We start from the raw sequence: 12442 nt of genomic DNA on the forward strand, positions 1-12442 counted from the left end.
CTTTTAGTTCAATTTGCAAAGTTTCCCTTTAGGAAATTTGGTATTTTTCTTCAAGTCTGAGTAAGAAGTAATGCGGTAGTGCTGATGTCTTAAACATTTGTATTCTTATTCTATTAATAAAAATTTCAAGAAATAATACAGGGTCTAAAGAAGAAAAATAAATGTGAATGATGACATTTCTCTCATAAAGAATTTCTAACTTACATTTCTTCTGTGAGCAGTTCTGAAAGTGAAAGAAACATCCTTTAAGGTAGAAAGTAAAATGTAACGGCATCCTCATGCAACACAGATTTGACTCTTTCCTGAGCCTTCCATCCTCCAAACTATAAATATTTTCATTTTCTCTCATAGGTCTCAAAAAAAGTGACTATGACATTTAACTGAGGGCTACTGTTTTACATTAAAGAGAAAGTAAGCAATGTACTGAGGAGAGCAAGCAAATACTAAGGCACGCTACGATCTCTTCATAAAATACAGGGGGAACGCATTAGACAAACATTTAAAACAAGGGAAACTGGGTCCTCACCCTAGCCAAAACCCACCATCACAAATTTCACAGTGCCGATGTGTCTGCTCACAATGGCGCATGCGCCCTTCTCTCTACCCCCCCCCCACACACACACACACACACACAACACAGCCACCCATACAATCCCCTCTCCATGCACGCACTGTCAGTCTGGTCTGGCCCTCAGCTGAACTGCTCCCGCTGACGTCAGCTGGCGACTAAGGCAGCATTCCTAAACAGTTCAGACAAACCCACTGATGGGAAGCTTAGAAAGCCCTCAGCTGTAGTGAAGAAAGCAAAGGCTTGGCTGGAAGCCAGACAACTGAGCTCAGCATTTTGTAATGCACTTCCTTTTTACTTAACAGCTTGCATAATGCCTTTAACCCTTCATTTACCTAGCTATTTTACTATTAACCCTTTCTTCAGTAACTTTAATTCAATTAATGCACCACAACTGCTCAATGTCTAATTGATTTGTAATGTTACTGAAGAGAAATCTTTAATACACACGCTACTTCAACTGTATTTTTAAAAAGCAGTAACACCTTTCAGCAAAAATGGTAAACCAAGACACCCAATCATAAATTGTGCAAAATCATAAACGCAAAGAAATTTGGCGATTATGCCAACTGTTAGGAGTTAAAGAATGCTGAAGCCCTTCATAAATAATGCCAGAGGTTACTGTGGGAAAAAAATAATTTTCAAACTACATTTCAATATTCACTCAATTAAATATTCCATGGACATTAACAAAACTGAATTTTGGGAAGAATAATAGACTAGTGCCCAGTGCCAGACAAAAGTCTATTTTTTCTTCATTAAGAATCTCTTTGAAGAGGCAGCAGCTAGGCGAACCCTCTCAAGCTGTGTGACCTTGGGGTAAGTCATGTAAACTCTACTGCCTAGCCCTTAAGTTCTTCTACCTTAAAATCAATGTTGATTCTAAGGCAGTAAGGATAATAATTTTAAAAAAGACTAAAAATTGAAGATTTTTTCCATGTAGATTACTTACATTCCTCTATTTCAGAACTTCTACAACCATACAGTTCTTTCTGAATACTGACTTCTATGAAGAATTCAAACTTTGCTTTCATTATTTTTAGTCTTTCTAGAAAATAAATGTTAAATTAGTTCTGATTGTTATTCTCTTTGTAGACAAGTTCACCTTTTTAAATGCCTGAAAGACAAATAAGGAATTGAAATTTTAAAAAAGTATTCATTCTGGCATTTGGTATTCCCTTTCAAAAGTCTTTTCTACACTAGTAAACCAGACCTCTACTAAGGGAGACAGAGAATGTGGGATGAACAATTTTGCTTTGGAATTGGAGAATCAAGGTTCAAATGCCACTTCTGATTCTTCCTATCCGTATGACCTAGGGCAAGTCACAACCTTCCTGAGCTTCAGGATTCTGAAGGATGTAAGATGAAGGATGTCAATTAAATGGCTTTTAAAATCCCTTTCAGCTCTAGATCCAACATCCTATGAATCACCTACCATGCCAGGGTCCATATCATTTATTTAGTTTAAATATACAAGTCATCTGAGTACATCATTTAAAAGAACCCAGAAACATTCCTATGAGTTGCATTTGCCTTAATCATTTTTAAATTGGTTTCCATTAAACTAAATTCATTACAACACATTTGAAAATTACAGTTTGAAAAACCTACACAGGGTAAATCTAGTTCATATTGCAATCGTTGGCAAAAAGATGCAAAATCTAAATTCTCATTTCACACATGAAACACAAAGGTGAGGAATCAAATTTCAAAACCTCTAACCAAAAATAGCTGGAAAATAAGCTCCTATCATTTATGTAATAACACTAAAAGCACACTGGATAACTGTAAAAGTAAAGCATAAGAATTTTGATTTATCAGTTTTAGTATTTTCCAAGCAGACAAGTTAAGCTAAAAAGTTGATAATATTCAGATTCATTCTTTCTCTTTTTCATTACAATCAGGACTACAGATTAGGCACAACTTAAAGATGTTTACAAACACTGGATTTCAATTATTATCATAAGTGATTAATATTGAGTGGGAATGCTGAATTCAAATTTTGCTGGGTTCTTAAATGTAATAGAAAATAAAAATGAAAAATTTTAAGTCTAGAAAATGAATATTCAATTGTTATTTCTTGAAGATATTTTAATTTTAGGAAGAGCTACTCTCAGGGCCATTTAACAGACTCTGGATACTTTAGTGTACCTAACCATGACAAAAATTATAATAGCTAACATTTACACAAGTGCTTTTAAGGTTTGTAAAATGCTTTGCATATATTATCTCATAACAAACCTGGGAGATAAATTATATCATCCCTATTTTATAAATAAGGAAATTAGGGCACACAGAAGAGATTTACCCACAATCTCATAGTTTACTAGTAAAGATCTGAGTCAGGAGTCAAAGAGAGGTCTTCCTGACTCCAGGTTCAGGACCCTATGCACTACTGTTGCTGTTCTAGAAATGGTCAACGTTCAAGATGTTACTAGTTCCGGGGCAGCTGGGTAGCTCAGTGGATTGAGAGTCAGGCCTAGAGACTGGAGGTCCTAGGTTCAAATCTGACCTCAGACACTTCCCAGCTGTGTGACCCTGGGCTAGTCACTTGACCCCCATTGCCCACCCTTACCACTCTTCCGCCTAGGAGCCAATACACAGAAGTTAAAGGTTTTAAAAAAATTTTTTTAAAAGGTATTACTAGTTCTTTGGTACTCAAAAGATATTTCTGCATAGCTACAGTGTAAGATATAATGGCCAGTCTGTCAGATCTATGATAAAAAGTTATTTCAAAACTTTAATTTCTATGCCTTATGCTTTTTCTTCCTCATCACATATTTTCTTCAACCCCTTGCAATCTCATTTCTGTCCCTAAAACTTTACTGAAAATACAGTAACATCAGCCTTGTTGACCTCTTTGCAGTGTTTATTGACCACTGATCATTGACCCTCATTGGATAGTTTTATCCCTTGATTTATCCCTTGGTTTAAGAGACAGCACACTATCCAGATTCTTCTCTATTTCAAAGCATTTCTTTTGTTTCCTTCTGCAGTCTTTAAGGTCAACACCATCTCCTGTCTCCCTCAAGTCGTCATAGTTTTTTGGCTTACTTCATTGCATCAGTTCATAAATTTCCTCTGAAATTGTCTATGTCATAATTTCTTTTTTTTTTTTGCCCCAGCCAACAAACTGCTTTATTATCGTTGTTTTCTTTATGTAACTTAAAATATACACAGAAAGATTTTCCAAGTTTTTGTTTTCAATGGGAATTGGAATTTTGGCCAAGTAAGTAACTTCTAAGTGAACATTTCTTCCTCAGCTACATCTTTTCTGGGTTTCTGAGGCTCAGGCAGAAGGTCACTAGGGATGGCAACCATCTGGACCCGTCACTTGGCCTGCACTTACAGGTATCTGCTTTTGCCTGCTTCAAAATGCTTTTTCTCCTTTTCAGGCTCTACCCCCCTTTTTTCTCAGGGACAGGTAAGGAAGGAAGATACTGGCAGCATGATATCTCTTGGGAATGCTCTGGCATAGGATCAGCATCCACCAAGACTTCCATCTCCATGGACTTATTGCTTGTATTGTGAAAGTTAATAGCATCTATCAAAGCTGTGATGATGTTGGTCTTGCAAAGACACGCAGCCCCAGTTCCTGCTAAACTTCATCCATTAGCTTCATGGTGACGCCTCCATGCACAAAGCCATATAGAATACAACTGAAAGGTCCACCAGAATGGATCAAGCCAGACTGGCTGTAGCTGATAGTATAAGGCTCTGGTTTAAGAGCAGGCAGGATGATATCAGAGTTCTTCCCTTTGGTTTTCATATATTCCAGCTTTTGAGCTTCATCTCTCTTACTGCCCTCCTCTTCCTCTTCCTTTTGGACGTACAACAAAGGAGGGACCTCAAGCACTTTCCTCCTGTTCATCAGGAAGAGAGGCACCTACCAGAGTGATGTCTTATTGGTCTCTTACACCTGTGAGGATATTTCCAGCATTACAGTGACCTGGACTTTCATTGTATGCTTTGAGATTTAATAATCTCAGCACTGACATGAGCCACTTCTCCCAATATTCATAGAAGACAGGAAATCTGTGCGTTACACTCTGGCCAATGCAGCCACACCAGTCTCTCCAATCTGTCTGTTACACTGTCAGAAACTGATAATAGTCCCAACCTCTTCAATCATTTTCAAAATCATCTCTCTGTGAACATTGTCTGCAATGTTAGCATCACCTGGATACATTATCCTTGTTTTTCTAAGTCTGTATAGATGTTGTAGTCCTTCAGTAAAAGAGAAGTTCTCTGAAGGAAGGAATTATTTCCTTTTTGGCTTTGTATTCACAGTACCTCATACAGTTTAGGTATTGTCAAACTGGGAAGATTACAGTCTTGGGAAATACAAGCAGCAATGTAATATTGGGAATTTCCATTTCATAATTTCTTATGTCTAAATAACATCATTATATGTACATACTGTGAGTTACATAGCCATTTTGGAGGATAACCTTTTTTACAAATTTGGGCTATGAAAAAACCATGTGCTATGATTACTTTTTAATATACTGAATCCTTTCACCTTTCTTTGATGTTCAGGAATGGTCAATCAATCAATCAATCAATAACTCTGCTATGGACCAGGCACTGTATTGAATGTGTTAAAGTCTAGTGGTAATTAAGTTAGGTCATAAGGTATGCAAAATTTAGTTACTTTCTATGTGTAGTTCTGAATTTCTTTCTAGAATGATTGGACCAATTCACAACTCCATCAACATTGTGCCTTTTTCTTCACAGCCCCTAACATGTCATTTTTTTTTAAGTTTTCACCATTCTGGTAAGTACGAAGTAGACTCTTAAAGCTCCTGAAGCAGTTGCATTTCTCTAATTATTAATTGTTTAGAGCTTTTTATATATGATGTTTGATGGTTTGGATTTCTTTAATCACTGCCTAGCCCATGCCACTCTTCTGCCCTAGAACCAATACACAGTATTGATTCTAAGAGAGAAGGTAAGGGCTTCAAAAAAAAACCTATTTTCTTTGTTAAGGGAAGGTTCATTCCTATTATTTCTAAAATTTTAACAGAAATCAGAAATTGAGTTGTCTTTCTAACATCTCCTAACAAAATCATATGGTTTTTGTTGTTTATAATATTAGCATAGTTTGTTATATTTACTGTCTTCCTTATGTTGAACCAATTACTATATTCCTTATTTAAACCCAATCTGTTCATAGAATATAATTTTTCTAACGTTGTTATACTTTGCTTGCTAGTATTAACTTTCACAACAATGTTCATTGGTGTGTAGCTTTCCTTTCTCTACTTTATATCTTATTTTAAAATTGTGTCTTCTTCTGGCCCCCCTGGCCACCAGTCCCCTCTAGTCACCTTTGTCATTTTTAAAACTGCTAATTTTTTTTTCTGCAAAAAAATCTATTTAGCTAACAGCTTTTCTATATTGTTTTTGAAAATCAGTTCCTATTTTTATTCCTTAATCTCTTTTTCTCTCAGTTTTGTGCATCCCTTCTTTGATTTCTTTTATTTCTTCATTGGTTGGGAATTCACCTTGTAGATAATTAGAAGAGGTACCATAGTTTTGTTATATTTTGATGATCTTAAAAGAAAAATGACAAGTGAAGGGACAAAAGCAGCTAAGTGGCTCCATGAATAGAAAGCAAGACCTGGAATCAGAAGGGACTGATTTCAAATACAACCTCCCAACACATTCTGGCTGTGGTACCCTGGACAAGTCACTTAACTACATCTGCCTATCCCTTAGCACTCTACTGCCTTGTTATTTATTCTATAATGGAAGATCAGAGTTTTGTTTTGTTTTGTTTTTAAAGTGAAGGGTTTAGGAACATACTGATTGGAAGAGAAGGAAGAAGAAGGATAAAGAAATCATCTCTCATAATTGTGGTGGGCAACTATTTCCCATTAATAAAATAAATAAAAAGCAAATCAGGCATGCATCTAAAAAGAAAAAAACAACTAGAAAACCAAGAAATCAAAACCCTCCAATTAAATATCAAAAAAGAAATCTTGAAAAATCAAAGAAGGGATGCACAAAACTGAGAGAAAAAGAGATTAAGGAATAAAAATAGGAACTGATTTTCAAAAACAATATAGAAAAGCTGTTAGCTAAATAGATTTTTTTTGCAGAAAAAAAACAAATTAGCAGTTTTAAAAATGACAAAGGTGAATTCCCAACCAATGAAGAAATAAAAGAAATTATTAAAATTATTACCTTTGATGGAATATTACTATGCTATCAAAAATGATGAGCAAGTTGATTTTATAAAATGTTAGTAAGACTTGCATACAGTAATAGAGTGAAACAAGCAGAACCAAGAGAACACTGTACATAATAAAAGCAATAATGTTTAGAGAGTACCTTAATGGCTAAGCTATTTTGAGTAATATGATCATTCAAACTAACTACAAAGGACTTATGAATAAATAATTTAAGTTTAAAAAAGTATTATTTCACCCTATTCCATTCCAATAAAATTGATAATCTAAATTAAATTGGTTAATATTTACAAAGATATAAAAGATCAGATTAACAGAATAAGAAAGACAACTTAAGTAATTCAATCTTAGGAAAAAATGAATAATAAATGTACTCCCGAAGAAAAAAAAATTATAAACGAATACTACCAAACATTGAAATAACAATTAATTCCAATATTACATAAACTGTTCTTGAAATAGGAAAAGGGGTCCTACCAAAGTCCTTCTTCAAATATGCTCTTGATGTCAGGAAGAGTCAAAATTAAAAAAAACCTATAAACTAATATTCCTAAAAATATATATTGATGCAAAAAGTTTAAATAAAACATACTATTCCTATTTTTAAAAAAAACTAGAAACTAGAGAAATACATCTTTCATTAAAATAAATTGTATCTAAAACCAAGAGCCAGCATTACATGAGATAAACTAGAAATCTTTCCAATAAGATCAATGATAAAGAATATCCATAGAACCATTACTGTGTACACTAATGCTAGAAATGCCAACTATAGCAATAATAAAAATAAACTGAAAGAAAAAACATAGGCAAAGATGTAACAAAATTTTTATTTCCTGTGGATATATTTTACCCTTGAGAGTCAACTACAACTTGCTAAAAACTTCAGGAAAGTTGCAGGAATTCAGCAGAAAGAAGCAAAGAATAATTCTATTTAAGATAACAGTGAACAGTATAAAATACTTAGGAATCTACCTGCCAAGGCACATAAAAGAAACTATATCAACACAATTACAAAACACTCTTCACATAATACAAAAAATTCATTCCAACTAAATAATTGGAAAAATATTAATTGATCATAAGTAGCTGAGCCAATATAATGAAAATGATGATAATGCCTAAATTATTTATTTATTCAATTCCATACCAAAGTATGAAATGATTTTTAAGAGCTAGAAAAATAACAAAATTCATCTGGAAAAAGAAAAAGGATATGAATCTCAAAGGAAATAATGGAGAAAGAGTCCATTGGTTAAGAAATAGGGGTTCATCAGGTGAATGGATTAGGTATACAATATACAGAAGCCAATGAGCACAGTAGACGAGTATTTGATCAATCCAAAGATACTAGCCATTAGAACAAGAACTCCCTATTCCATAAAATTTGTTGGGTAACTTAAAAAATAGTCTTACTGACCAACATCTCATACCATTTAGCAAAGTAAACCCTATATGAGCACATGATTTAGACATAAAGGGTGATATTATGAACAAATTAGAGGACCAAAGAAGAAATTACCTGTCAGATCTATGAATGGGGAAAAGTTTATGACCAAATGAGACAGATTCACAGTCAGTAAAAAGGACACTTTGATAACATAAAATTTAAAAATTTTGCACAAAATGGTCTGAATGCAGCTAAAATTAAAAGAGAAACAGATAAATAGCTAGGAAATTGTTGTATATTTCTTTAATAAAAGCTCCATTTCTAAGCCATAAAAAGAGCTGATTCAAATTCATAACTATAAGGACCATTCCCCAACAGTTCAAAAGGATATGATAGAATACTTTATAGAAAAAATAAATTCAAACTATTAATAGCCACATAAAAATGCTCTAAGTCACTAATAATTAAATACAAATTAAAGCAACTCTGAGTTTCTACCTGACATTCATAATTTGGTTGACCAAAAAAAAAAAAAAAGGAAAATTATAAATTCTGGAGGTGTTATGGCTAAACAAGTACATGAATGCACTCTTCTGGTACAGCTGTGAACTTTCCAGTCATTCTGGAAAGCAATTGTAAACTATGCCCAAAAACTACTAAACTTTGACCAATTGATATCACTAGTAAGCCTATAACTCAGAAAATGCCCATCAGCTAGAAAATAGCTGACAGGCATTATGTACAAAAAAGGCATATGAATGTGATAGAAAAAATATTGAGCTGCAGCAAATAAGAAATAGGAAGGTTTCAGAGAAACCTGGAAGACTTATATGAACTGATGCAGCATAAAGTAAACCATATTAGCAGTATTTTTATAATTACAATAATATTGATAAATATTAAAAAACTTAGGAAAGTTCATCCATGCAATGACTAATCACAACTGCGAAGAATGCATGATCAAAAATATTACCCAAATCCTGATGGAGAGGTAATGGTCTCAAGAGCACAGACTGAAACTTTTTTTTTAACATGACCAATGTGGGAATTTTTTTTCACTAAAAATATAAGGTTTTCCCCTTGCTTTATCAATGGCTGAAAGGAGAGAGGGGAGGAAAAAAAGTCCAATTTTCGATTTAAAAATAAAATTTAAAATCAAAAAAGTAATTACTTATATAACTAAAGTAAATATCAAATTATTTAAATACATTTTATACTAGATGTGTTTTTACAGTAAAGATTCAACCAATGGTCAGTCTAGTAGACTCAGGCCTTTTTCATAATCAGAAGCCTCATTCCCAGTTTTCCTATCTAATTCAGTGGGGTTGGTAAGTATTTGAAAGAAAGAATTCTCATGCCCTATGGAAGAAATGCCTCACTATGCTCAAAACCACTCTTTGCATAACTAATTAAGCAGTAGTGTTAATGTATTCTAGAAAAAGTAGAAAAGAATCCCATTTCTGCCCCAGTCTAAAAGACAGAAGAAAACCAAGAAACATGAAGATACCCAAAATAGTCTATTCTGGGTAAAAGAAAGAGAAGGAAATGTTTATAGGTTGAAAGAAAATTTCAGTCTCATTCAGGAATCTAACCATCCAAGTATCATGCAAGAACCTAACATCTACACTGTAGAAGCAAAATGGAAAACTAAAGGCTTTTCCATTAAGATATCTAACTGATGGATGCTAACTGGTTCGATTACTGAACTGAAGTTCTTTGTTTCAAACGTTTATTGAATTGTTTTTTTTTCCCTTTTCTATTCTGGGCTTTTTTTGGAGGGGGTGGGGATTACAAGTAGAGGGGGATGGGTGGGTGGAAAGCCACACAAGTCAATCTCCAGCAGCCCTTTGAATGCTCAAGGTCATTCTTCCTTTTCTCACCAGTGAGCACCTAGCAACACTAGTCTACAAAACCCCTTGTCTCTCCACCTAAATTCCCTCAGGGAAAGTTATGTTCACTGTTAAATAGGAACCTTATAGTGCATTCTTCCCTAGTGAACCTAGTTGTCACAAGGGAAATGAGCCTATGGTCTCCAAGGGACAATTGGAACCAGAACAGGGTAGCTAGGGCTATTCAACTCTCTACCCACACAATGGGGACCCAACAGATGTTACTTATTGCTTAAATTCTCAGCTACCCAGATTTCAGCAAGTACTTCCCCCACCCCACCTAAGACAAGCATAAAGGAGGTAGGAAAAAAGGGCGAGTGAGTACTAATATAACTTTCTATTGTTTCTAGTCTTTTCTAAAGAGCCCCTACCCTCTCTGGGTGCTTTCTGAATGAACAAGCTTTTGTTGTTGCTAGCAGCTGGCTTCACTGCTTTTCTTAGGTTCACACAACTTTGAAAGCTTCACATCACATCAAAACTAGTAACAATTTTAAAATATAAAATGTTAAAAGATCATGTTAACAAAAACAGTAGTTCTTTCTCTTTGGAGCAAGATATTTAATCAAATCATTTCTATGCTGGTTTCCTTTCTGGATGGTCTTCATAAAGGCAGTATGGTATAGTTGATAAAGAAATAGCCTCAGTTAGGAGAATCTGAGTTCAAATCCTACTTCCAAAGTATATTGGGTGACCCTGGCCAAGTCACAATTTCTTAGTGGCCCAGACAATTCTCTAAGATTTGAAATTGCTAATACAGTTGTAAATCTGCATCGGTTAAGGAAGTTTCATCATCGCCTGTACTAAAAAATCACAGGTAATATATGTGTATATACATATACATAAATGTATATGTAAACACACATATACCATTTAGCTAGATATAGTTCAGTGGATAGAGAACTGGGCCTAGAGTTAGAGAAACGTGGGTTCAAATATGACCTCAGATATTTACTAGCTATGAGATACTGGGTAAGTCACTTAACCTATAGTTTGTCTTAATCCACTAAGAAGGAAATGACAGACCATTCCAATATCTTTGCTGAGAAAACCCCATGGAACATGTGAGGTCATGATGAGGGAGGCACAAATGAATAACGAATGCATACATACAGACATATATACATATATATATATAAATACAAAATGCAAATATATGTTTATATTTCTTTTGATTTAAATCAAATTTATTTCTTTAAATCCAATAAATTATGGATTTTCCTTATTATAAAGATTTTAATAATTTTCTTAGGAAAGATACTTTCATCTTGATATTTAATTTTTAATTAAAAAATCAGAATGCTTCACTTTAGCATATACTACATTATATATAATAATCATATTGTATGTAATATATTTATACTACATTATATTTAAATCCAAATTATTTCTCCAAATCCAATGACTTTAACGAGTTATAAACTAGTTATTTCTCCAAATCTGATGTCTTTTCCCAGTCATGAAGATTTTAATACTTTTTTTCCTAGAAACATATATATATATATAAGATTTATAATTCAAAAATCAGAGAAATGTATTTTAACATTCATCATATCTGGGGTGGGAGGGACTCTCTGGACTTCTTCAATTCTTTCAGTTAGATAAATATTCCCCATTCACTCTGGATTGGTATCTCTTGTAGAATTTTACTCCATGAGAATATTGTACACAGAGACAGATACACTGTGGCAAATCGAATATAATAGGTTTCTCCACTACCAGCAATGCAATGATCCAGGACATTTCTGAGGGACTTATGAGAAAGAATGCCAAAGAAAGAACTGCGGGAGTAGAAACACAGAAGAAAAACATTACCTTGATCACATGGGTCAATGGGGATATGACTGGGGATGTAGACTCTAAACGATCACCCTAATGTAAATATTAATAATATGGAAATAGGTCTTGATCAATGACACACGTAAAACCCAGTGGAATTGCTCGTTGACTAGAGGAGGGTGGTAGGAGGAGGGGAGGGAAAGAACATGAATCATGTAACCACAGGAAAAATTTCCTTAATTGATTAAATTAAAAAATAGACTAAAAAAAATTTTTTTTACTCCATGCTATCCTACCTTTCTCTGAACCTTTAAAAATATGTTTAGGCAAAATTTAGTGTACATTTAATACTATGTTTACTATTCTCTCCTCCTCTAACACAAATTCTAAGTTGGAAGGGTAACTTTCTCCCAAGGTTCTCACACTTACTACTCCAGATAAAATTGAAAATAACAACTGGACTTACATTACATACTGCATTTGAAATAACTAAAATTCATTTTACTTGTTGATTTCTCTACCTATGCAAAAGCATTCTGAATACTGTAAAATTCTATAATAATACTACTATCTTTGAGGGAAAAGAGGGAAGCATATAGACCTTTGATTTCACCAGTGTAAGGAA

At 33.9% G+C, this 12442-nt stretch overlaps 1 protein-coding gene and 1 pseudogene across 1 annotated transcript in view; both read right to left on the reverse strand.

Annotated features, from left to right (window-relative positions):
* Positions 1 to 12442, reverse strand: part of ZSWIM6 (zinc finger SWIM-type containing 6) — a 229142-nt gene that overhangs the window by 124199 nt on the left and 92501 nt on the right. Inside the window, 2 exon segments of the mRNA XM_044681018.1 lie at positions 9385 to 9443; positions 10308 to 10321. Coding sequence (XP_044536953.1) covers positions 9385 to 9443; positions 10308 to 10321 — 73 coding nt within the window.
* On the reverse strand, positions 3190 to 4809 carry LOC123237072 (annotated as a pseudogene).

The sequence above is a fragment of the Gracilinanus agilis genome, chromosome 1, assembly GCF_016433145.1.
Source record: "Gracilinanus agilis isolate LMUSP501 chromosome 1, AgileGrace, whole genome shotgun sequence".
Taxonomy (NCBI): domain Eukaryota; kingdom Metazoa; phylum Chordata; class Mammalia; order Didelphimorphia; family Didelphidae; genus Gracilinanus; species Gracilinanus agilis.